A 27,753-nucleotide genomic window follows, 5' to 3' on the forward strand; every position below is an offset into this window, starting at 1 on the left:
AATACCCTTCAACACGTATATAAATAAGAACAAATCAATCAAAGAGATGGGTAATATGGTAATAAAAAAAATTATTTAACGTTGAATTAGTAAATGTTTGGTATAAACTATTAAATTGTCGGACCCGAAGTGAGTTGCTTTTTCGTGGAAGGCAAAGTGATTTGTAACCTGCGGACATGACGTGGCTTTAAGAAGAAGCAAGTCAATCAACGTTGAATCATTGTTTGTGGTGAAACATATTATCGTACATTTTTTTATGGAAACCTTTATATATTTATGTAATATGAACGGTGTATAATGTTTTCTATAAATTTTATATTTATATATAAGAAGTAGATAATATATAAAATTTAATATTAATGGATATTAAACTTTTAATAATATTTATAAAAAAACTCCTAATAATAAAGTACATCTAATTCATATTTAATACACAATGTTTTAATCATAATAAATTCACATAAATAAATATTCATAACACTCTTTCTTAAATGTTTATGAAGATAATGTACCTCGTTAAAATTTTACTAAGATAAAACACATGTGAGAAAAATATAAAACGAGTGCATATTTTTTAATATGCATAACATGCTGCCTAATTAAAAATCTTTCAGTGAGACAAAACATCAGTTAAGAAAAAAAATAAGTAAAACATGTATATATCTTTTAATGGTTTTCAACAGTTTGAAACTTGTTAAAATTCTCAATAGCTAAATCTGAGTGCCACATTTATCTTATTTTCTTACGCCATTCATTAGAACTTAAACTATAAATCTACACACACGCATGCAGAATATAAACCTGACAAAAGATTTAACATTAGGCTTTTATAGCTTATCAATTATACACGTATTGATATTATGATTAACTGATGGTGCTTAAACTATACATGAACCTAGCATGTCAGACTCCTAGAGCATTTTAGAACACCCGATGCGCTTGTCAATTCTTTAACTGACCCAGAATTGGCAACCTTAAAATGTTGTTCCTTGTTATAATTAGGCTTTGCTCCACCTATACCTGTTTGCTTATTGAAAGAGGCTCCATTTTTAAAAGATCTCCTTCAGAATAGAATTTCCATAAAGCTTTATCCGCCTTTCGCCTTTTCTCCATGTAACCTCCTTGTCGCCAACATTTGGAGCAACAAAAGGTTGGCTTCACTCTTGATGCTTGGCCTCTTTCTTCCACCAATGGCATATTGTTCCCATCCTTGGTAGAAATTGTTGGCTACGTGTGCGTATCCATGACGGACTCTGCAATATAATTAATAACAACGGTCGAATAAATGGCGTAATATGCAGTTTATTACTTGCAAACTATTCAAACATGGATTTGGTTGCAGTTAGATCCAAAATAGTTAAAAATGACGGTGACCTTCCTGTTTCTTTCTCTTAAATGGCCATCATCATGCCCAAGAAGCATGACTTTATCTTGGTTCCTAAACCAATTGTTAGATATAGTAACATCGGTTGAACCACGAGTAACATCAAGGAGACCATCTTGGCACTCAAACAATGTTTATGATCGATCCAAACTTTCCTTGCCATAACCAATCTTATAGCATCGCCATCCATTTGACCGAGGGGTATCAACTTTGAATCAGGCCCCATCACGGTGCTTGGTGGTTGGGACTTGCAATGGTGGATGTGTAAGCCATGGATGATAATATTGGTAGCCTTGCGCACCACGAGGCAACTGCTCCCGTTATGTGGACTTCGACACCACACCATCGATGGTAGTGAAACTGCTCAAGAGAAGTGGCCTTTGCATCATGATTCGTGTTAGTAAATGAGACCTTTTAGCTACTCAATAAATTATGTTCATGAATATGTCAAGTTTAATTAAGAGAAAAGTGTCTAGAGTTGATAGAGTAATTGAAATGCCAAAATGTTGTGACAATTTATTGTATCATAATTATTATAATGCATCCCTCCCCTCTATATAAAGAACTCTTGTACTCATTAAATAGATATACAAACACATCAATCAAAGTCAGAATTCTCTCTACTTCTACTTCTTTTCCTCTACTTTTCTCTATATTTTCTTTACTTTTCTCCAACAATTGGTATTAAGAGCCATATGGTCTTAAGAGCAAATCACAAACAAACTCAAAAGGAATAGAAGTAAGGAAAAAGAAGAATTTGAACAGTTGAAATATAGCTTCGACGTCAACCTCTTATGTATCAGCTTCTATGCCATCACCTCCTATTTTCATGGGGGATAACTATGATTATTGATGCATTAAAATGAAGCTTTTTCTTAAAGCAAGTGCATTATGGGAGATCATAGAGACTTGTTACGAAGAGAAAAAGAAAGATGTACAGTACACTAATTCAAAATTAAAAAATTAAGTGATGATGAGATGAAGGACGCAAGAGCCTTATCTCATATCATCAATTGTGTCTCATATACAATTTTTCCCAAAATCATGAGAGCCTCTTCCGCAAAAGAAGCATGGAGACTTCTCCAGGAGGAGTTCCATGGTGATGAAAAAATCAGAAATATTCGACTGAACATTTTAAGGAGGTAATATGATAACATGAAGATAAGGAAAGTGAGGATATCAAAAGTTACACTTCTAGATTCATAGAAGTTGTAAACCAATAAGATATATGGGGAGGATATCTCAAATACAAAAATAGTGCAAAATATCTTAGGATCTTTGAATAGAAAGTTCAACACGATGTCCACCATCATCGTTGAATCACTAGGGGAAGTTAAAATGCAATTACTGTAATAAATTTGGCCATTTGGAGAAAGATTCCTGGCACAAACAAAAGACACAATAATCACAGGCTCGTATTTCCAATAAAGTAAAAGACTCCTTGTTTTATGCACGACAAGCTTTCACCTGTAGTGGAAGCAAAGATAAGTGGTTGATTGACAGTGGGTGCACTTCTCACATGACAAATGATTCAAGCATATTCTGCAAGCTTAACTCTTCAATCAAAGTTCCAGTTCGCATGGGGAATGGAGTTGTGGTAAAGTCCACTGGAAAAGGCACGATTGTTGTACAAACAAATAAATCTACAAAATACATTAACGATGTTCTCCTTGTTCCAGATTTGAATGAGAGTTACTTAGTGTTGCTCAAATGGTCATAAATGATTATTCACCTGTCTTTGAAAATAACCATTTTACTATCATGGACCTGGAGAAAAAGGAGATTGCAAATGTCCCTATGGAAAACAAAATCTTTGCTTTGAAATAGGATTTTGCAGTAGAAGGAACACATGCAACTCACTCGAACGATACATGGCTACGACACAAGAAGTATGGATATTTCAATATACGTACTCTTTGTGAACTTCAGAAGAAAAATATGGTGAGAGAATTTCCTTCAATTTCCTTAAGCAATGATCTATGTGAGCCTTGTAAACTTGGCAAGCGACATAGGTTACATTTCCCGAAGGAGAAAGTTTGGGAACGTCAGAAAAATTGCAACTAGTTTATACAGATATTTGTGGACCTCACAGAACTTTGTCTCTTGGTGGAAACAAGTATTTCATCCTCTTCATGGATGATTTCACTTGTATGACATGAGTATTTTATAAAAGAAAAGTCAGAAGTTTTCAATTTCTTCAAAAACTTTCAAGCACTCACAGAAGCCCAAAGTGGGTGTAAACTGCAGAAACTCAGATTAGATCGAGGTAAAGATATACTTCTACAGAATTTGATGTTTTCTATAACGATGAAGGAATTGAGTATGATGTTACAAATGGTTCGATGCATTCTAATGGAGAATAATTTACCAAATAAATTTTGGGTGGAAGCTGTGAGAACAACATTATATGATTAATAGATTGCTCACCAAGGTGGTTCAAGATAAAACTCCGATTGAAGCATGGTTTAGAAAAAAGCCATCACTGAAACACTTGAGAGTATTTGGATCAATTTGTTATGCTCATATTCCAACTCAAAGAAAGCAAACTAGACGCAAAGGCTGAAAGAGTAATCTTCCTTGGCTATGATTCTCAAGCCAAAGGCTATCGAATTTCAAACTTGACACTGAGAAGATCATGATCAGTAGAGATGTGGAGTTTAATAAAGATGCAAGCTCTAATGGATGAAGAGAAGGTTAAAAAAGGAACTATGTGCTGGTTTTTAATCCCAACGATGTAGTGAGTGATGAACATAGCAATGAGAATGATGAAGAAGCTAACAATGACAATCACATGCCACCTTCTTCTCCTATACAACTTAACGATGATAGTGGTGAGTCAAGTGATAGTAAGAATGTTATAAGTCCTCGAGGTAAAAAAATCACTCTCGGGCTTGTATAAAGAATGCCCTATCTTTCACTTAGATCCGAATGAATGTGAAAAATGCTACCTTGGAGTTGAAGAGTCCCAAACATATGAGCAGGCTTATGAAGACAAAAGGTGGCAGTAAGCGATGAAAAATGAAATGAACATGATCAAGAAAAATCAAACTTGGGAGTTGGTTGATAGACCAAACGATCGCAAAGTGATAGGAGTGAAATGGGTCTACAAGATCAAATTAAATCCCGGTGGCTCTATAAGCAAGTACAAGGCTAGACTAGTCGTCAAAGGATACTCCCAGTAGGCAGGAATTGATTATAGATATACATTTGCTCCTGTTGCAAGACTTGACACAGTGAAAACTTTGATTGCTTTAGTAGCACAAGAGCAATGGAAGATTTATCAACTTGATGTTAAGTCTGTCTTCCTCAATGATGAACTCGACGAGTAAATTTTCAACGAGCAACCTCTTGAATTTATTGTCGAATGAAAAGAAGAAAAAGTGTGCCAGCTGAGAAAAGCTATTTACGGCCTAAAACAAGCACCACGAGCGTGGTATAGGAAAATTGACTTATCTCATTGAAAAGGGGTTTGAGAGAAGCAAAAATAAGCACACTCTTTATGTGAAAAATCAAGGCAAGAATGATTTTCTCATCATTTCACTTTAGGTTAACGATATTCTTGTCACAAGAAACAATTCAAAAATGATCCTCTCATTCAAGAAGGAGATAAAGAAAAAGTTCTAAATGATAGACTTGGGCTTAATGAATTACTTTTTGGGATGGAAGTTCATCAAGGAGAAGATGAAATTTTTATTTCTCAAAGGAAGTATGCCAATGATGTTCTTAAGAAGTTCAAGATGCAAAATTGCAAACCGGTTAGTACACCTCTTGTGGTGATGAGAAATTGTCCAAGTTTGATTGTCAGAGGAAAGTTGACGCTAATGAGTACAAAAGCTTAGTTGGAAGTCTACTTTACCTCGCAACAATTAGACCAAATTTGGTGTTTGCAGCAAGTTTGTTTTCAAAATTCATGACTGAACCAAGTAATGTTCATATGAGTGCTGCAAGAAGAGTGCAGATTTTGGAGTTATGTTTAATCAATGCGCAGACTTAAAATTGTTTGCATATTCAGATAGTGACTGGGTTGGATCAATGGATGACATGAAAAGTACTCTTAGCTATGTTTTTTCACCTGGGTCTGGAGTGTTTTCATAGATTTTAAAAAAGCAAGAAATTGTGGCTCAATCCATGGCTAAAGCTGAGTACATTGCAACATTTGCAGTAGTGAATCAAGCTGTGTGGCTCAGGAAAATATTAACAGACTTAAGACATAAGCAAGAGGAAGCTACTGAAGTTCTAGTTGACAACAAATCAGCAATAGACATTTAAGAGAATCCAGTTTGTTTCAGCAAAACAAAGTATATGAACATTAAGTTCTATGCACTTCAAGAAGCTCAACACTTCAAAAAGGATTCCCTCTCCAACATTTATCGATCACATTCATCTTAGTTGCATTATAACGTGCAATTAAAATGACAGCAAAAATGGCTGATGTAAAGCACCATGATAATATTGTTGAATTCTTTTGTATTGGTTTTCCTCTCTTGTAATCTTGTGTAGACAGAATGATGATCGTCAGACTTATACAATAAAATGTTCCAAATTGAAGAGTAAAAATAGAATGTAATTTAGTTCAATTTAGTTATGGAGTTATTAAATGGTTTTTATAGTGTTATGGTTTGAAAGGTTAGGATTATCATGGTTTGTGTGTTATATTGTTACAGCAATATTATACTAATATTATATGAATTAACTGAGCGGTGTTTGAAATTTATTTCGTTTGATGATTTCTTATACTTAATGAATTAGAGTTTAGAGCTTTATGGAGTTAATCACAAAACATTAGTACATACCTATAAAACTTCTCTTATGTGACTGAGTTAGAGTTTTGGGTAAAGAATTGTTTTATTTTCCAAAGTACAACTTATAGTGTTTGTCAAGTTGCAAGCACCATAGTTTGGTCATGTGAGTCCGGATTCCCTGGACGAGAGGATAAAAGGGAAAACAGCCTCAATTTCTAGACAAAAAGCAAAAGAAAACTGGGTAGAAAGTAGAGCCTCCTTTCACATACTGAGGGGGAGACATGTCAAGCACAACTGGACAAAGGAAACAGATGAAAAAATATTGAAATTTCCAGCACTGGAGCTACTCAAATATCTTTTGTGATATCAATTCTTTGATAGAATGTTTAATGTGATATCTACACTTCAAAAATGTTTAATGTGATACACATATTTTGAAAAAAAAATAATAATATATTTGAACTATCATTTTATGTATTATTATGACACCTAAAATTAATATTGTTTATATAAAAAAAGCTACTGAACACATGAATATTTTTCCCTGAATCCACATGAAAATGCTAATACTATGTGAAAATATGAATATAACAAAAATAAAATAGATTTTTCTTTAAACTAAACACTTTATCAAAATACATATAAAATATTAGATATTTTTTAAAATATAACTACCATGTTAAATATTTTTGTAAAAATATACCTTTCAAATATAATATTATTCATTGAAGTAATTATATGAATTTAGTACTAAACAATTTCTCTAAAAAGTTATATGAAATTGGATATTAAAAAAAAAATCTTATCCGCTCCACTAAAAACCAATGGCGCATGCCCTTTTTGCCTTTATGGCAGCTGCACGCTTTTGAGAAGGAATGATATATGGACAAACTATGCTGTCATTAGTATATTTGGTCTTTTCTTGGTTCCAGAGCTGATCAGCTCCACCCTACTAACGGATTAGATTATCATTAATATGCCTTTATAATCTTTAGCATTCTCATGATTAGGGTTTAGGTTAATAGTGAAAATTGAACATGTATAGGTACAAGTACGATATGTGATTTTAGCGAAAGTATAGAAAAGCGGGTCTAATTTAAGGCTTAAAGAAGGGAAATTGAGTACGACTGAAAATATTGTAAAAACCCATAATATTTTAGGTTAGAAGTAACTTAAAATGTTATTTTTTTATAATATTTTCGGATAATATTTTAGGTTGTAAATTAAAATGTTAAGAAAAAAATAATATTTTCGGTTGTCAACCGAAAATTTTATGAAGAAGGTAATATTTTAAGTTACATTTAACTTAAAATGTTATGTGTTTTTGGTAACATTTTCGGTTGCATACAATTTCTGATTTTTTAGCCTTAAATATTTGGTTATACTGTAGAACTACATGTGATTTTATACTGAAAAAGTAAATTTATAATATTGTAGAGGATAGATTTATAAAATTTTAAATAGGACAAAAACGATTATTAATAAAAATAAAATATATAAGAATAGGGGACAACTAGGGCGGTAAATGAGTCGAGTCAAGGTTGAGTATTGACGAGCTCGACTCAAATCGAAAAGTTTAAATCTGAGGTAGATTCGACTCGAAAGTTCATGTGCTTAACTTGAATTGAAGTTCGACTCGAGTTCGAAAAAACTTGATTCTCAGACTTAATTTGATTGAAGCTCGAATATGAACCTTGATTACATGAAAACCTTATATTGAATATTTATTAAAAAAACAACCTATAAATATTAGTATCATTAATAATTTAATTTTAAAAAAATATATAATATAATATTTTTTTAGTTGCTCGTAGCTTTTCGAGTTGAGTATCAAGCAACTCGCTTCGACTCGTTAAGAACTTGAGTCAAGTTCGAGCTCGAGTCGTATCCATTTAATTAGAGTTTAACCAAGTTAAACTCGAATAACTCACGATCTGTTTAGTCTCATTTATAGCGCCAGGGACATCCGCCCCGCCCCGGCCATCCCCCTATATACATCCCTGTATAAGTAGACAGCTGGGTTTAAAGATGTGACATTGTGAAACCTCAGGAGGAGAAAGAACGGTCAAGAATAGAACACAAGTGAGAGTGATAGAGGCATGTGACCTACAATGGCTACCACTAGCAGCAGGCAAGGGGTCTTGCTTGCTGGATGACAAACAAAAGTAAAATCCATTAAGGAATGGCCCGTGAATGACTGAAATATGCTTCAACCAGAATGGCAATGACATAGATATATACAAACATTGACTGACACTGTGTCCCCAATGCCAATGGCCTGATTCTGACTCAAATCCCACATCCCTTCCCATGCAATATGACAACCAAATAATCCATTTTTATCTGTCATTTCAAATTTTGCCTTATCATTTTGTCACAAGGCTTCTTGTCTTGGTATTTGCTGGTTCATGCATTATTGTTGATTAAATTATTCATTTTAAGAGTTCACATGATTAGACTAAGCTATTTATGGATCCCAATGACAAACCTTTATCTCAAAAACTCAATCCCTTTTCCCATCCTATATAAGCTAGGCCACTACAACTACAAAGTTCACATAGAAATCATTACACAGTGAAAAGAGAGCAGAGATGGCAAATAAGCTTCAAAGAAGAGCTGCATTTCATAGAAAGCTTCAACTGATGCGAACTCTCACCAACTCTAAATCCGTAATACAAAATTCACTCTTGGTTTGGATTCATAAAGCTTTTCTGGTTCTAAACGTTAACCCCACCTGTTTTTTTTTTCTCTTTTCTTGAAGGTTAAAGGAAACTCCAGCATCTTAAATGTTCTTCTCCATTTTCACAAGGTTAGAGTCAAGTTGGAAGAAATACAAAGAGATTACCGAAACCTTATAGCTATCAGGAACGAATACTTCACTCTATTGAACCAATTACAAATCCCAAAGGTGAACCATGTTTCCCTCTATATGTAATCCATATATAAGCACTTCATCTTTTCCTTTTGGATTTATGTTTTCATAGTGTTTTAGCAGGAAGTGAAGGTGGAGAAGAATGGAAAAGAGTTTGTAGTTAAAGTGGGATGCAACAAAGGAGGGGATACGTTAGTGTCAATTGTGGAGGCGTTTGAAGAACTGGGTCTTAATGTTGTTCAAGCAAGAGTTTGTTGCAATCATTTCTTTTCCATGGAAGCCATTGTTGTGGATCAACACCAAGAAACTACAGAAATCAAAGATATTACTCAAGCTGTTCTTAAAGCCATCGAAAAGCAAGGAAATGTCATTGTTTAGTAGAAAATGAGAAAGATAAGAATCATTAGTGAGATTCTCCTTTTTGTATCTTCTTCTCAATTAAAGTTCAGATAAAACAAAAACAAAATCCTTTATTAATGTGTAGCATGGCAAGTAGGAAAAATTCCTCATTAGCTCTCACATTCCAAGAAAGGGGCCACTAGAGGAGATGTCATCGTTCGTGCCGTTTATGTACTTATCACTTCACTTGAAATGCATCACCCTCCGTGCTATAATATGTTGGAGTCCCATGTCAAGGGCTACTGGCACTTCCACCATGAAAGCATTTGTGGCATTGTTGATTTTGCAAGCTACATTGGCCCATAGCGAACCCTACATGGTTCCTTGTAATCTTGCCTACACTACCAATCTGTCCCATTACAATTAATGAGCCATCAAAGTTGATTTTCAGCAGTGTTGTCAAAACCGAACTCGATTAGATAATCTGTTGAATCAGAAACCAAGTAGACATAGAATTAGTGTTACACCCTAATTTAGGACTAAATTTTTTATTCAGTATATTTGGGGTCAAATCGCAACTTTAAAAAATTTAGAAATTATTTTATAAAATTAGTAAAGTTGTAAAGGATTAAATTGATTAGTATTAAAGTGTGAGATTTAAATTGAAAGAAAACTGTAGAAAATTAGGATTAAGTTGAATGCGGGGAAAGTTTGGAGTCTAAATGAACTTTAAAGAGAGCGGTGGTTTCGGGTGTAATTTACCCATTAATATTTTGAGGGCATGAAAAAGGAGTGAAACTGGGATATAGGGCATGAGGTAGCTCAAACCCACGACTTTAAATCTAAGGTGCAATGTGTTTTACCATTTTTGCTGCAAAATTCTGAAGGCATAAGATACTCCTTGGTAGTTTCAAGTCATTTCCAAGTACATGGACTTCAAATAGGATATAGAACCCAAAATTATCTAATTCAAATTTTGTAAATATTACAATAGAGTTTGGCACAATTGGTTCAATAAACAGATACTATAACAACAACCTATTGAAATGCAATAGTGTAAAACCCCAAGACCCTGTTCTTCTTCATAAGCCTCTTCTCTACTAAATATAGCAGTCATCAAGACGGGGAAAAATATTATTTTCTTAATGAAGAATTAAATCAATCTCTGCTGATCTACTTTAGGCACTCTTCTAAGAAAATTTTACAAAACCAAGGTTGAGCAACATCCTAGGTTGAGCAGCAACCTCCCTTCTTCATAGCCGACACGTCTTTACTGACATCAATCTTCTCTCCCTTGGAGGGCACGGCTGAACCGTTCCCTTCATCACCAGTCTCCATAGCTTTCTTGCTCACGATATGGTATATCTGTGTGAGAACTTCAGCAAACGCGTTTTCGACATTAGTAGCTTCCAGGGCTGAAGTTTCCATGAAGTAGAGGGATTCTTTCTCGGCAAAGGATTTCCCATCCTCGGTTGAGACGGCCACGAGGTGACGGAGATCTGATTTATTACCAATGAGCATGACTACAATGTTGGGATCCGTGTGATCCCTCAACTCTCTTAGCCACCTCTCGACATTTTCAAACGTGGAGTGTCGTGTAACATCGTACACCAGAAGTGCACCAACAGCCCCTCGGTAATAGGCACTTGTGACGGCGCGGTACCTATCAATGTAAAAAGAGAAGTTCAGATAACAATGATAAGAGAATGGGGCATATAATTTCCACACATAAGAATGTTATGGATCCGGAATTAAAACAAATTTATCCGCAGCTCTCATTTTGAGTACAAAAGAAATATGTTTTAAACACAAAGCAATAGTACGATCATAATCTATCCTGCAATTTATTGACCTCGTCGACCCTAATTATAAGTATTTATTGTTCCAAAACATTATAAGGGTTGAAAGCAATGAATCAATGCATCTGTTTCCTATGATACTAAAACTATAGTGTAGGTATTTTACTCCCTTCCTTTCATTCCAAGGATGAAGCTTTATATTCCGTCTTTCAAATCAATGAATCACATTTGAAAACATACGCGAACTTAGTAGCCTTACATCATATTGGATCAGGGAAATCAAGCCATATCAAGGCCGTAACACAAGCAGCCACTAACAGGTATACCGACATTATAGATATAAGATATCTCCACACAGATTGGAAATAACTTGAAATGGAGCATAGCGTCACTGCTTAATTAGCTATGGCCCTAGGAATCTCAGACAGAGAAACAATTTATTACTCCTGGAAGTTCACATTAACCCTTTTTGATAGTCTAGAAAGTAAAGTCTAAGATTATTGTTTTCTCGTACTTTAGGATGTCTAAGATTATTTCTCTCATACTTCAATTTGAGGCCTGATCAAACAAGTCAATGCCTCATCACTATTTCAAAGCGCATGGATGAAATCCCAAGTGTATTTGGCCTGCAATACAAATGACCATGCCTCAAAAGAATCATATCATTTGTCAACCAAGATTCTGTAGCATCAGAGGTGAAGCAAGCTATATCGGCAACAGGTGAATTCTCTGCCATTCTTGAGGCAGATGCCAATTTTAGATATACAACGGAATAAAATATGGTAGAGGGCTCTCTGCACAATGACTCAAATGGTCCCTCTAACTACCAATTTACCAACCGGTAACTATATGTAAGCCGCAAGAACCTGAAATACCGGTCTAGACTGATGCTAAACATTAAAGTAACAAATTCTATACACACGTGGAGATACAAGATACTGGTAAGCAATCGTCATCTCTGTGACTACTGATTACACGACAAAATTAGGGCAAACAGATGAGTGTTTTGATTGGCATTATATGCGGGTCAGTTTCTCTTCGAGCAACTTGTTATAGAACTCAGACGCTCAGAGGCTTCAGCTAAAATTATTATGGTGCAATCAGGGATGGACCGAGGAGGGCTGGGGGCAGTTGCCCCTTAAAGTCTTGCGTCCGGCTCCCTGGGTGCAATCTAGCGCTAACATGAAATTGAAACCATATCTTATATCTAGCAGGAAGCAAACGTTTTAACACAAAGTATGAACATTTGTTACTCATTGTCAAGCCACTTAAACTCCAGAAGAACACACACAACTCATATAACAAGATCACAAGATTAAGAAACATCAAGATCTACTGATCCTCACTTTCAAATCTATGTTGGACCTATTAGCAACACAAGCCTATTAGGAAAAGAAACTAGATCTTAACAACAGATTTGTAAGAAACAGGCAACCATGACACCATTTACTCGCAAGCTGAACACGGATCTAGATATGCAAAACCGTTTTCCCCATATATATAGGTCAAAGAAAGATTTATTAAAAATCTCATTTTAGATCAGCTTTCTTTTCCCAAGCAAACCAAGAATTTCAAGAAGAAAACCCAATTCCCTTTTGATATTTGCTCATATCTGTACGCAAAATCAGAAGATAACTAAAAATACCCAGATCAAGAAACATGAAAGGAGGACAAGGATGTGGTAAAAAAAAGCAAGACCTTTCTTGACCAGCAGTGTCCCAAATCTGAGCCTTGATGACCTTTCCATCAACATTCAAGCTACGAGTAGCGAACTCAACGCCAATAGTGGACTTGGACTCGAGGCTAAACTCGTTCCTGGTGAACCTAGAAAGCAGATTCGACTTCCCCACACCTGAATCGCCGATCAGAACCACCTTGAAAAGGTAGTCGTAGTCATCCTCTGCTCTGTAACCCGCCATCTCTCACAACCACAGCTGTTGCACTCCTCAAACGCGTTTACCTCTTCTTCTTTTTTTGGCGTCAAGTAATAAACGAGTGTGTGAAAGAGCAATGGGCAATGGCCCGTTTCTTCAACTTTTTCTTTTAAAAATAAAGGTGAGTTGGAAATGTAAAAGGCAGATGGAATGCTAGGTAGGGCTCCAGAAAATGTGGGGAATTGTCCTTGGAGATTTTCACTATTACAGTGTCTTTTTGGTGTTAGAAAATTAGGGTTTATGGGTCAATTTAACCAATGGCTTACCGTGTAATTACAAGACACTATTTGTTGTTTTTGTTTTGTTTTCACAAAAGGTTCTTTCAGTTTGAATGCTTCAAATGAGGCATTGCTGGTGTTGACATCTTTGTGTGTATTCTTAATGTTTGAGATCAATTTGGGTGGGGGGGGGGGGGGGAATAACATACGTGTTAAGATGAAATCAATTAATTTATCTTTTTTTAATGCTAATCTTACATATTTTTTCATTTTTTACAAATATTCAAAAAAATACTAAAATAATAAGATATTAAAAATTATAATATAAAATATATTTATATCATTAAAAATTTATAAAAAAATAATAAAAGATAAAGTAATTGATGTTTGTTTAGTGTATATGTTATATTTTCTGTCAATTGATTCAAATTGACAAAAAATAAAAAATTGAATACCAAGAAAGACTGAAAATATTAAAACTTAAATAATTTTTTTCTTAAAATTTTCAGGATAAATATGTATATCATTTTCATTTTATTTTTATAATTAAAAAAAAATAAAATATAATCATTAAATTTAATACTCTTGTTTTTTATTAGTTTTTTTTTAATAAAAACGAGCTTAATTAACCATTAATTATATCCAAAATGATAATGTTTGAGATACAATCTAGAACTTCCAAAGAAAACTAAAAAGGAGAAGAACAAGAAGAGAGAGCCAAGTGAGCTAATTCATGCGCAGCAGAATTTGCTTCTCGCCTTGTAAACATCACCTTGAAGCTTGGATTGGACTTCAGCATCGCGCACGCAACAGCAAGATGTAAACCAACAATAGACAGGTCCTCCTTTGGATTGCCTAGCCTGTAAACAATCTTTTTTTTTTGGGGGGGAGAAATAGCCTGTAAACAATCATCTCATTGCCAAGGGCTTTAAACCACAAGCTAAATGTTTCTTGCTGTGCTTCTCGGTGTTGCAGTTATAGCAGTGTTGTTATAATCTGAGATTCATATTGCAACCCATTTTTTGTACAAATTTATTCCTTTGTAATTAATTGCGATACATGTGTCATGACGACTTTTTTCGAAGCGTATACGGAATGATTTTTGAAATCGGGATTAGGAATTGGAATTTTAGAAAAGATTTGAAACGCTAGGAGTCGTAATCAACTTTTGGGATTAAGTAGGTCGAAAACTCGGGATACACCATTTAAATAAAACATTTAAAAAGAAATGATTTAGTATGCGTTTTTTTGAGATTATGGTTTTGTGAGTCAATTACGCTTAGAGAATGATTAGCACCCCACAAAGCCCAAAATTTATACCTTCAATTACGAATTTATCCCTATATTGAAAATTTAAGAAGTTCGAATTTTTATTTAATTAATGATCATTTTATTTTCAAAAATAAAAAAAATTAATCTAATTAAGGAATTTTAGAGAGACACACAATATTTGTCTATTTCAATTAAAGAAGAAACTAAGCCCTATTCGGAATTAAGTCAATTATTTCTTATGTTTTAATCGAAATAATGAAACATTGTCATCCTTAAAAATTAGAGATTGAATCAATTATTAAACCCCAAACAAGAAAATAAAAATGACAAATTAATCAAATTATTATTAAAAAGAATAAGGATGTTCCTTGATTTAAAGAATGAAGGCCAAGCATTTGACGTTAATCAAACATCGTGTCCTTAGCAATTTAAACGTAGGAACAAACCTCTACCATTTTGTTTTTAATTAATGAACCTATTTTATTTTTGTGTGACTACCGGTAGAACGTTTATTTTATTTAAAAATATTGAAAAAGAAATGTCTAGTCACTTTAAGACCACAATTTTTAATATCTAAAAATAAATAGACATTCTATTTAATCAAATTATGAATTTAATTAGTGATTTCTAATTAAAATTATTAAAGAAACTAATCCTAAAAGGATAATTCTAAACTTAATTAATTTCTAATTAAAGAACCTAAACTAATGCTTTAATTAATAATTAAAACTAAAGAACTTAAAATCTAAGGTTTAATTAAAAATCTAAGGTTTATTTTAACATTAGTAACTAAATTAAGAGATTTAAAGATCTAAGAGTTTTAATCTTGGTCTAAACATGTGACCACTTTGAATGAATTAAAAATTAACATTTACAAGTAATAATTCAAACATATTTAATAAAATAATAAAGGCAATTGGAATGAAACCAATGACTAAATTGAACTCAATCAAAATTCGGTGAACAATGTAAAAGTATTTAGTAACCAAAATAAAATAAATAAAAAGTTACATCTTAAAGTCAAAAAACGCGTAAAATAGATTGTTTTAATGAAACAGTTTGCCCGAAAAATACACTATAAAAGACAAAATTTTAAGACAAGCCTCATTTTCATCCTTTCAAAAATTTTCCTCCCAAAATCCTCTCTTCAAACATTCATCCTTGCTCATTCCATGTTCATCTTAAAACCTCACTTTAATCCTCCACAAACATCAAAATACCATCCACCAAATTTTCCCAAGAACACTAACATGTTTTTCCCCAAAAACCAAAGTTTAATCTTCCATTAACACCAAAAACCACTCAACACTAGTTATTTTTGGATCAAACACCCAAATCCCAAGAACATTAACTCGAACCCATAATCTCTAAACCGCATACTAAATCATATCTTTTTAAATTTTTTATTTAAAAGAGCGTGTTTCTGACTTATCTAATCCCAAAGGTCGATGATTACTCTAAACGTTTCAAATCTTTTCTAAAATTCCAATTCCTAATCCCAATTTAAAAAATCATTACGTATACATTTCGAAAAAAGTCGTCATGACACCTGTAATATCAAGAATTATTTGCATTGGAGTGTATTTTGTTAAATATAACACAGGGTTGTTCATGAACAAGCTGATATACATTCAGGAAAAAAATAAAATACCAGCCAATCAATTATAAGGAAATAAAGGTTGTCATTGCCAATAAGAATGAGACACATCCTAGATTGATGGAGCATCAGGTGGACTAGAAACAGCGAAGGCAAAAGAGTAATCACAGGTCAACAAAAATGGCCGCTTCGGTAGCATCCTCAGTAGCGCAATCCCCATAGCAACGGCTGTAAAACTTTTGTGCAGTCAAATTGTCCAAAGATTCCTCCATACTCGAAGCAATCCCTTTGGAAAAGGGAAGTTAGGAGCAGATTAGAAATGTAGATAAAAAATCAAAGTGTAGAAGATTGCATTTACAGTTTGTATTGAAAATCAAAGTGTAGCTCGTAGGACAATGCTTGTAAATGCTTCGACTACTTCCTTTTGTGCTGGTGGAGTTCCGTATCGGTTCGGATCATTATCGAACATATAATAAAAAATGGTCTTGATCAATTTGTTACTTTTAAAACTTTAGTAGAAAAACAAAAACTTACTCAAATATTAGTAATCATTTGTGTATTTTACCTTTTTTAATTTCATATATTCACTAACTACATCTTAATTAAATAAAAACGAAAGTGATAAAACTATTATGATTTTTAAATTCAATTAGGAAAAAAGTATAAAATTTAAACGAAAGTGACCAATTATTATAGTTTACCTTTTTTTACAAAAATCATTTTACAGATTTTATTTTTAGTGAAACAAAGAATGATTATGAATTTTAAATTAATATAATAATATGTTTTAAAAAAATCAAATTCAAACGAAATAAATAATATCGAGACTGTAAAAACTCTGCTGCGCCCCACCACACCCCACCAATGCACTAACCCGACCCTTTAGGCATCCCTAGTCGTAATCAAGGCTAGTCTTACACTTCCTTTGATACTTTGATCATCTTTTTAGGTCAAATCCCTTGCATTGTAATCCGAGAAAATCTCACGGATGATAGTTTAATTTACGGTTAAGGAAATATGTTATTAATTTTTTTATTATATTTTTAATAAAATTGGTAAAAAAATTATTAAAAATATTATTATTTTACGATTTTGTTATTATTAGGTGATTTACCAGTTTTGTTAACATATCCTATAAAGCATTATCGGTTTTTTTTTTACCGATTTTTTTATTATTAGACACTTTACCGGAAATGTTAAAAACATTAATGTTTTAGGTAAAATAATAATATTTTCGGTAATTTTTACCGATTTTACTAAAAAAATAATAAAAAAATCGGTAACGTCTTCCTTAACCGTATATTAAACTACTGCAAGATAGAATTTCCCATTGTAATCATGTTTTAGAACTGGCCAATATTTTTTAAATGCAAAATTTTGAACAAACAAATTACATCAAAACCATTTCTTTAATTTAAAAAAATACTATTCACCGACGGGTTGATTCAAGTGATAAGTAATTTGATATCGCTTAAATGAGTCTCAAGTTCGAGTCCTTGTGTATTCATAAAACTCCTGTTGGAATACTCACCCACCAAAACTAAGTGTGCAACTCGAATCGATATGAATTAATTAAGATGAATCTTAGAAATCGGAAGGCAACAAAAAGGTCACCTGTTGATTTGTATATATTTCAGCTACAAAATCAATTAAGATAATCATAATGTATTTGTGTCCAAATTGGATTAAAAAAACTCAAACTCTATTAAATCATTGACAAGCTTGAACTGTTAACAAGTTAAATTTAAGTAATTTATTACATCTCACTTCATAATCAAACTATATAAACCAGAAGTTTAATGAAAGAAAATACAGCAAAGTCTGAGCTGAGTTTAATGTATTTGTGTCCAAGAGGCCTACTGCTTCCTTGCTTTCCATTGTAGCCTGCACCAAAAATATCACTGTTTATGGTAATTTAATCTCTGCAAATTTCTCAAAACAGCAACCACTAGTTTTCCGTCTGCAAAAATAGAATCTTCCCATGTCGCCCATGCCACCAACATCACTATTTTCTTAAATCAGCTGTTTTATGTGTTACAAGTTCGATGTTCAAATCTTAACATTTACGACCGTTTCTTAGCATCCCCATTCAATCATAAACAATACCCAAAATTAATGGCACATTTTTTTAATAATCACAATTGATTTTCATTAATAAAAATAATAAAATAAATTAGAATTACAACTTACAGAAAAAATTAGAAATAATAGTTACCAAAAGACTCAAACACAAACAAAAATATTAAACACGAAGATATAAAGAAAAACGAAATATTCTCTGACAATGACGACCGACATTAAAAGAACTTAATAATCTTCATAAAAACTCTTATCTTTATCTAATGAGACACTTTACGAAGTGATAAATAAGTAGTGAGCGAATTAAATTATCTAACATGCTGCTTCGCTACACAATTTTAATTATATCAACAGACAACCTTTTACAAAAGAATGGATCTAACTATACATGACCATCACAAACCAATCAGAAAACAAATATCTGAGGATATCTTTGTGCGAACACCAAAACAATAGTAAAGGTATACAAAAATGTACCAAGAGTCATAAGAATTGTGCCACAAGCGTAGACAAAAGCGTTTTACAATAGCATAAAAAACGTGTTATAAATATAGAAATTCTTATTCAAGAAAAAATGAAAACAAAGAAATAGTATGAAAGAACAAGAGAGAATTAATAATTACTTACGGTTGACAATCAACATTAAAATTGATACTACCGTCGATTAAAAAAAAAAGAGTAGACGCATTTTGGAAATGATATTGGCAACGAATCAAGATAAGAGGGTCCACAAGAAAAGAAAGAATATATCCCTTTGATCCCATGCTGAACAAAAATTTGCAGATATACAAAATAAGGTTTCCATTCCTCAAATCATTGATTCCCTCTAAATTTCAACTCCCAAATAGTTTTTTCTTTTTAAAACCCTTTTAGTTATGCCACCCCACGACCTCTCCATAATTGCAAACTTCCATAGGTGTCTTTTTCAATCAGGTTCCAGCCTCCTTCTAAGCACCTTCACCATTACCATTCTCTCTTCTGTTTTTTTATCAATGTCAAACTCTGAATCTGAAGTTTTTTCATCTCCGTCTTCTGACTCGGTTGCCGAGTCATCTCCGGTTAAGGTTCAACTGGTTTCTAAATCCGTATCGGACCGCCTTCTAGGCAAGTTCTTCGATGTGTCGGAGTTCAACTTTGATTACTCCAAGAGTGGGATTTGGTCTCCCCCTGTTCAAAGAAGTGTCTTTATGAGTTCACCTGGGAGAATATTCAATGAACAAGATATGCTGGAAAGGCTCAAAGTTGTCATGGAAAGACGTCGTGGTAGTAGAAGATTCAATGCTTGTTTCAACGTATGATCACTATATCATTCGTTTCGAGAAGTGGGATTCGACTCGAACTCGGATTAGGTTCAAGTGCTTTTGATGAATCTGTTGAACTTGTTCTTGCTTTTGCAGGGATCTTGCTGTTATTGAAGCAACAGTGAAGGTTTGCATATTACTCTGTAAGTTCATTTTAACAACAAAAGGCGAAAAAAGCCAGAGAAAAGGAAGTAATTCCTTCATGTAAATTTTATAAAATTTAGTGAAAAATAGTAGTATACACTTGCTTACTAGCTCATCTGCAATTCATCCCTTTCTTCTTCTGGTAATTTTATTGGGAATGTTTGTTTCTTGGAAATTAGCCAAAACCCAACATTGCAATCTGGCATAAGTTGATCTGGTTTCCTCTTCACATTCCAAAGTATAGTATTATTACTTGGATGGCATTCCTCAATAGATTACCGACTAAAGACATGTTGATTCGAATGGGTTTTAATATTGACGGTACATGTGTGTTTTGTCATGACTTGATGAAAACTAGAGATCACTTGTTTCTACACTGTACTATGGCTAGTTCGTTATGGAACGCTGTTTTGAATTTCAATGGCATTTGCAGAGGATACTGTTCATGGGGTACTCACATTTCGTGGGCTACAGTTTCCTGGAAAAGTAAATCTTTACTATCCATTATTATGAAGTTAGCTTGGACTAGTTTTACATACATTATTTGAGAGGAGAGGAACAAAAGAATTTACCAAAGATGCTCAAGAAGTTTTGCAGACTTGCTCCTTGCTATTAAATATTATGTTGCTATTCAGCTTAGGGGTAGGGAAATTAATAGAAAAGATTGTCAATAGCACACTTTGTATGCAATGGGGTATTGATTAATGATATTTTGTTTTATTGCTTTGCTTGTAAGTAGTGGTATTCTTGTAAGAACATGATGTATTTTTGAAGCAGTTTCCTGCTCTTTTGGATATAAAATTCTGATTTATCAAAAAAAAAAAAAACATTGCAATCTGAACAACAGCTTCTGATTGTTCATCCAATGCCCAAAAACACCTAATTCTTGTTGTTGAGCATCATTCTGTAGTTTCTTTATTTCTTTATTTAGAACTGGAAGCTATGTAGGTCATTCCAGCAACTATCTTTTTACATTTTTCTCATGTGGATGAACTTTAACCAGGGTTTCAAATCACGATCGTGTTTTCGGTCATTTCGGGTTTACCGTGATTGTAACCTTCGCGGGCACTATTATGGGTGTAGCGGGTAACTCGGACGGCAGCGAAACCTTTATTTCGCGGGCGCTATCATATTTTCAAACCGTGATTTAAAACCCTGCTTCTAACATTAAAAAATAATAAAACTAAAAGTTGAATCTCATATGGTACCTGTGATTCTGTCTGGTTAACGGAAGAAAATAAAAATATGCCAATTTGGAATCACATGGAAATCACATGCTGATCATGTGCTTCATGTAAGCAATCCCTAAAATCACAACTCATTACATTTCAGGCAAAAAAAAACTTTGGTGGGGTCCTATTAATTGAAAAATCCGCATGCAGTTTACAATGAGAACATCAAATTTGATAGGACAGCCAAGGAAAAATCTCGTTTTCTTATTACAGAGCCAAACTGGTCTCCTCTTCTGATTCTGCACTGTAAGAAATCAATTTTTTTTTTTTTTGCATAAATAAGATATACTGCTCCTTAAATTCTTAGCTTGGGAATAAAGGTTAAAAAATAGAAAAGGGCATGGAGAAACTTCACAGGAAAAAGCTTTCAGAGTTCCAAAATTTGTACTTTTACTGTTCTCTTCAAGCAGTGAACTTTCATCAAGTCCTATGCAGCTATGGAAGTACCAGTCAAAGATTGAAAAAATGTAATGTATTTATGATCTGTTGGGGACAGTGGGGCCCCTGATGATGTGCACCAATATGAACATGCCTTTTTGTTCTGTAATAATAGTTCATGGAATCATCACCTTGCACCTTGCAAAATGTTCAACAGAGATTCACCATTCCCTACACTATCTCTAACATGTACCAAAGTATTAGCAAGAGTTTAGTTCTAGGCAGTGTTTTGAGGTTGTAAACAACAATAAGATCTTTGATGAGATGCACATCGAGCGACCTTTTCTAATAGACCATCCATCACATTCATGTGTAATTGTTTAGAGGTATTTCGAAAGTGACATTCTCTGTGATACTTCAGTCGATTTTCAGACAACGGCACTTTGTTCCAAACTTTCTTTGCCTGTAATGCCATCTTTCAACGTTTGGAAATAAATGTTGTAGTCCTTCTCTGGGGGTGGGTTTTCAGAGTCCACCGTGAATGGCTCACTAAATGGAACCACACTTTTAACCTGTGAAAGACCAAACAATATACATGAACAAAATCGAAAGACAAAATGCCGGGCAGCTTACGTTCAACCGAGGTATATGTTGAGCCCAGGATATTGTAGACAACAGCATAAACATAATGTGAATATTGCTAAACAATGATAGTTAACCCCTCAAGCTTTGATTTGTGTTCTTGTTAATGTCCATAAATGCTTTCTTGGTTAATGGTTAAAGGGTACACATACAAGCTCAGGATTAGTGACTTCTGATGAGCTTTAACATTGAATTTTAATTCGCTCTCGGCAGTTTAGTTGAAGGGATTTAATATTTTGAATGCCCTAACCAAATATGGTGTAATCTGATTAATCCCAATGTAAAGCTACAACCATCTGGAGTGAAAACATGATTTAGCATGATAGCGATAGACTAACCTCAAATGTCTTGTCACATGCATATGGGCTTTCCAAGGCAGCGATGCATATGAGAGCAATTTCTTCTCTTGATATCTTTCCCTGTATTGTTTGATAATGTAAACAGTTTTAGCAAGAAGACAGAGTTTCCGCCTAGTAAAAATGTCTATACTAGGGAAACAAGTTACAAGGTAGGACTGTATACACCTTATTAGTGGTCAAATGTTCATGCTAGTGGAATCAGCTATGAAGTAGAAGCAGAACTATAAGAAAGAAAATCTTTTCTTGGAAGTCTGACATTAACCACTGGTTAAGAATATTAGACAAGCTTAATCACGACCAAATGTTCAGCTTCCGTTCAATGACATACCGTTATATTGTCTCCTTGATCAAAAATGAGATCTGCCCCAGCAGGCTCTTCAGTTAATGCACAAGGCCTTACAATTGCGTAGGGAATTCCACTCTCACGTAACAAATCCTCCCCCTGCTCTAGGGAAAAAGAAAAGGTCTAAGGAAAAACACTGATTCCCAGCTTCATATGAACTCTCAATCTATTTCTTACACTAGTTGGAAAATGCATCATATATAGGGAAAATTAAACCTCAAATATCATACATTCAAGCATCTCTACTGTTCAAGTGCGGAAACTTTCTAGTTTTGAAACCAATACAATGTTCATATACTCGATATTTTGTTTCATAATGGAAAGCGTTATGCAGCTGATATTTCGATCATTTCAACAAATAATTTAATGCTTATAGCATGATGCACAGATAGAATTACATGCGTAGAAAATAACCTTCAACTTGAATGTCAGGACAAAATCCAATTCCTTATTCAAGCGCACAGCAGGAGGTTGTTTGCTCAGGTCAATGCCAGGCCTGTCGGGTCTAGTAACTCCTGCAGAGCTCACATGTACAAACCTACGAAGTGAAGCAGCAGATAAATAATCGAAAGCAAGAAAGTCTAGATCAGATAATGGAAAGAATCTGATAAAAGGAGAATAAATTGTTAACCTGGGAGTGATAGGATCCTTGATGTATGCTTTTATGCTCGAGAGTGGAAGCTCAAAAGGTCCTTCTACAAAAGTAGGATTCAGTTTCCCATCATATTCAAACTTGCTGAACATGAGCTGAAATGATTTTGCATTCCTCGTAAAAAGTTTGGTAAAACCGAAAAATCTAGTAAGATCAGAAAACATAAACAGTTAGACACAGTGGCAAACCTGGAATGATACAACATTGCTTGGATCGAAGAGTGGGCATCAGATACAGTCCGTGCTCGAAATATAGGCCTCAGTGTAGAGAATGGCAAACGAAACTGTAAAGAAACAAAAAGTTACAAGCTGAATGGATAAGATAATTTGTTTGGTAATGCTCATGTGTAGAATGATCATGCTGTTACACACAGACTGCCATTGGCCTCCAACGGTGTCAAAGCTTGCTGTATAACCCACAGTATCCCAATCGGTGCTAGTGCGAACAATTAGTTTATATCGGCGACCATCGCCCTTTAAGCGCAACTCCAAACCGTCATATGCTGAAAGATCCACAGGGGAGGAAAAGTTCTGAAAGTAAAAACCAACAAATATTTTATTTTTTGTATAAGAAAATGGAATCAACGTGATTGGGGTAAGAACATCAAAAGCTATTCAGGTCTACACCTTTGTTCTGATGCTGCTAAATCCACCATTGTTTGCTGTTGAAACAATGCCTGACAAAGACAAAGAATCTCATATGGAAAAGGGAAAGAAAGGAACAAAGAGATATAGCCATAATAGAGGCTTATAGTTCACTGTTATAATGCCAGCTGGATGTAGTATAAAGAAAGAGAGAATCTGATGTAAGGTTCTCAAAAGAACAAACCTTTGAAAAGACCAGTTGGTTTGCCATTCTCACCACCAGTCCGATCAATTCGAAATGTACTTTCACTAATACCTCCCATTACAACATCATCTAAAGCACCCCAATCAAGTTCTTTCGAAATCTGATCTGCTTTATGGAAAAATGAAAAAATTGCCAATAACCATATTTTGTACAAAACAAGAAAAATAAGATTTCACATCTTTCCTTAACTGTCAATTGGCTGGGTCACTAGAGTTTTGCTTGCACCAATTGGCTGGGTCACTAGAGTTTTGCTTGCACCAATTTCATATGTTAAACTAAGAAGAATTTTGTTCACATCCAAATATGGAAACTAAATTCAAGGTTGTTCCGTTCATAGAACAAAGAAACTAAATTCAAGGTTGTTCCATTTATAGAACAAAGTAAAACATTGTGCACTAAATATCCCTTCCCCCTCTTCATAATTTATAATTATAACCAATTTAGCTAGTCCAAGTCAAAAGAAAAAATGTGCTCTGGCAGCTTTGCAGCAGGAACGGTGGTAAATTGCAGTTTTCTGCTAGCAAAAATTTTGAGACCATACCTTCCAATCCGAAAAGCAGTTTCCCTGTTCGAAGTCCAACACTCTCCCTCACAGCATTAATCAAGTTTTTCATTCCAATAAACTCAACCATTTCAGGTGAATCACCTTTTACCTGTTTCATCAAACAAACAAAAGCAAATCATAGATACAGTGAAGATAGTGATTTTAACTCTAGGGGAAAATAAAAGAAAAACAAATAAAGAATTCACAAGTATAAATTCCTTATGAGAAACTGAAAAGATACAAAATTGCAATTAGTTTGCTACCTCCGGTTCAAAAAACTTGATTCCCTGAAAGAAATAGCATTTGGATGTCAGGATCTTAAACCATGAAAATAATTATTAAATATAATCCAAGAAAACACTCAATATTCTAACATAATAACATTTAAATGGCAGAAAGTACTAATAGATTTCGGAAACTTGGCCAAGTTCTTTATAACCAATAAAATTCATCAGTTGGAGAATGCTCAAAATCATACTTGACTGTATTTTGCTCGGTCGGGAGTATCCCCTTCCTTTGGGCCAATAATGACAGAAGCAGCATTTATGACTTTCCTCACTCCTTTGAAGTACTCGGAGGGCAGCGTGCTCGCCTTAGTAATGTCTCCAACAACCTGCAACTTGGACGAAAAGGCAAATTAAGAAACATGGAATGGACGGATTAACAGATAAAACTCCATCAACTGTGAAGAAGAATATATTAACATAGGTCTAATTAGGATCACCTGGATCTACACCATTACAGCACTAATAGTTAAGTTTCAATGTCCGAGAATTATGATAAATACAGAAACAAACACAATTCTTTTATGAAATACCTTATTTATGAGTGTCACCGCATTATAAAACAACAATGACAAAGAGAATTACATGGAGTACATAATATGGGAAACTACTCACCAATTCAATATCTGAACCGAGCATCTTTCTTGCTTTTTCTTCATTCCTGACCTGAAAGTAGGAACACATGAAAACAGAAGTTACAAGGGCAAAAGGCTAAAGAAGAACGAGGATAAAAGAAAGATAAAAACAGGTAGAATTTAACAAGCACCCCCTTTTTGCGTTCAAAGGAAGCAAAGCTCAAAAGAACATACTAACACAGGCTTCATGAAGCACTTCAAAAGGCATCAATTCATAATTCAAGCAAATGCATGATAAATATGTTCAAAGTATAAGACAAATACCAAAGCTTTAACAGGCAACCCTTTCTTCCTTAAGTTGTCAACAACTCTTCTACCTACACCACCAGTAGCTCCAACTACCAGAACGTAGCCAGTAGTTTCCATTTTCTTCGTCGACTCTTCAGAAAACGAACCGGATAATTTCCCGATTATGAATTTAACAATCTTCAGGAAAAAAAATTGCATATTAGTGCATGCACACAAATTTCAGAATCAAGACATCATGTTTAAAAATGGGGTAGGAATTTTGTCATACCTTATCGGGAGAAGGTGGTCCATTGAAAAAATACAATGTTTTCAAAAACCTCCCCAAATCCCAACCCTGATTCTCAGCAGATATTATAGGCCCTTTGTACGTTCCAGAATTCAAATAAGCCGACCTTCGTTGGTTAAGAAGGTACTGAGGTCTTCCATTAAGTTGAAGAAACGGTTTAGGAAGTTGACAACTCTTGGTAAAATTTCTACCAACATTTGATGAAGCACCCTGCAGTTTTTTTTTTCAGTTGATGAAGTTAAGAAATTCAAAATAACCCATGATTGTAACCAAAATGGTAAAGGAGCATGTAGGTCAAAGTCTCAAAGATATTGTATAAAAAGTTACAATCTTCTCAGAAAAATATGCATACACTTCCAGAGTGAAGATAAATTCAGAAACCCAGAAATATTTGTGAATCAAAATGCATACAACGTGTAAAAATAACATAAACAAATGCATGCAATAATGATAGTTTGCTTGCCTGGATACTGAAAATGGAGAAGGGAGATGATGATGATGATGATATGGCTGTAGATAAACAACTTTCCATTTCTTAACAGTGACTGACAGTTAAAATTTACAAATTAGTGACTGAAAAAAAAACAGAGAAGGTTTAAAGATCAAAAGGATGGTGGTGTGCAATTGTTGATTGATTGTTTGATATTTAAAACAGAGCAGTTAATATAGACCACACATCCCAACTTTCCAACACTTGTATCTAGAAGAATTTGGAATAATGGAGGTGAAAGAAGTAAGGGGCTTGGCCCAACATAATTATAAAATTCAAAGTATCATTTTGTTTTACGAGGGACAAAGGGAGGAATTGTCCGGATTCAGACTTTAATGTAAAATCATAATTAAAAGGGTAACACCCTGTTCCCTGAATAAATGACCCATCAGAGCACACTCCCATGGACACCCATGTTCTCTGAATAAATGACCCAAAAGTAAATAATGAAGCTCCCAATGCAAATGAAAGATTAACCACCTTGGGAGTTCTAACAACCCAATCACGTATATGATCACAAGCAGCACTTGCAGCAGATAATGCACTCGATAGCTTGCGAGCTTTGATAATGGTCGTGCCCCGCTGCTGCATGGTGGTAATGAACTCGGTGTTCAATCAACCTAGGGAAGAGTATTACCACTTGTTTCTACGAATCATTAACATATTTCACAAACTTGTTAATACGAAAAGAATACCAATTATCATTAGCTATAGAAACTCAAGATCTTCATTAATAATATGCCATGATAATCAAGGCTTAGCACCTACAGAATGCCATATACCAACAAAAAATGGGTTTGTAAGAAGTAATACGCATGAAGGAAGTCATGAACTTAATTCTCTTAAACTGCCATGAACTCACTTAGTTTAGCAAAGGCGTTGTGGTTTGTAGAGAGAGAAAATAGATGGGAAGAGAAACAGAGAGAGAATAAATAAAACGTTGCTTCAATAAACACGGCAATATGGTAGTTTTGGTCGGTATAGATTCGTGGGTAATGAAGGTAGAGTGATGGAGAGGCGAGGAAAGCATAAGCTAGGACAACATAGTGAAACCTGGTCAAAATTATAATCTTATATGGTAAAATCAGCGTTAAGTCAGTGAGTTAACGCCCCACGTCAGCATTCTGTC

The 27,753-nt window shown here is 34.2% G+C and overlaps 3 protein-coding genes and 2 pseudogenes across 3 annotated transcripts; 2 read left to right on the plus strand and 3 right to left on the minus strand.

Moving 5' to 3' along the window:
• Positions 1-895: 895 nt before the first annotated feature.
• Positions 896-1,773, minus strand: LOC120147298 (annotated as a pseudogene).
• A 6,944-nt stretch (positions 1,774-8,717) lies between these two features.
• Positions 8,718-9,376, plus strand: LOC120147310. Its single transcript, XM_039160716.1, has 3 exons — positions 8,718-8,795; positions 8,888-9,034; positions 9,122-9,376. Exons 1-3 carry the CDS (start codon positions 8,718-8,720, stop codon positions 9,374-9,376), a joined length of 480 nt encoding a protein of 159 aa, XP_039016647.1.
• Positions 9,377-10,347: 971 nt separating this feature from the next.
• Positions 10,348-13,165, minus strand: LOC120147299 (ras-related protein RABA1c-like). The gene is made up of 2 exons (XM_039160706.1): positions 12,835-13,165; positions 10,348-11,000 (listed from the first exon to the last, which is right to left on the minus strand). The coding sequence occupies exons 1-2, from the start codon at positions 13,053-13,055 to the stop codon at positions 10,565-10,567; spliced, it is 657 nt and encodes a 218-aa protein (XP_039016637.1). The 5' UTR covers positions 13,056-13,165; the 3' UTR covers positions 10,348-10,564.
• Positions 13,166-19,183: 6,018 nt separating this feature from the next.
• Positions 19,184-19,557, plus strand: LOC120147342. Its single transcript, XM_039160741.1, has one exon. It carries the CDS (start codon positions 19,229-19,231, stop codon positions 19,532-19,534), a length of 306 nt encoding a protein of 101 aa, XP_039016672.1. The 5' UTR covers positions 19,184-19,228; the 3' UTR covers positions 19,535-19,557.
• A 1,909-nt stretch (positions 19,558-21,466) lies between these two features.
• LOC120147358 lies at positions 21,467-26,753 on the minus strand (annotated as a pseudogene).
• Positions 26,754-27,753: the final 1,000 nt, after the last annotated feature.

The sequence above is a fragment of the Hibiscus syriacus genome, unplaced genomic scaffold (assembly GCF_006381635.1).
Source record: "Hibiscus syriacus cultivar Baekdansim isolate YM2019G1 unplaced genomic scaffold, ASM638163v2 tig00110937_pilon, whole genome shotgun sequence".
In the NCBI taxonomy this organism is placed as follows: domain Eukaryota; kingdom Viridiplantae; phylum Streptophyta; class Magnoliopsida; order Malvales; family Malvaceae; genus Hibiscus; species Hibiscus syriacus.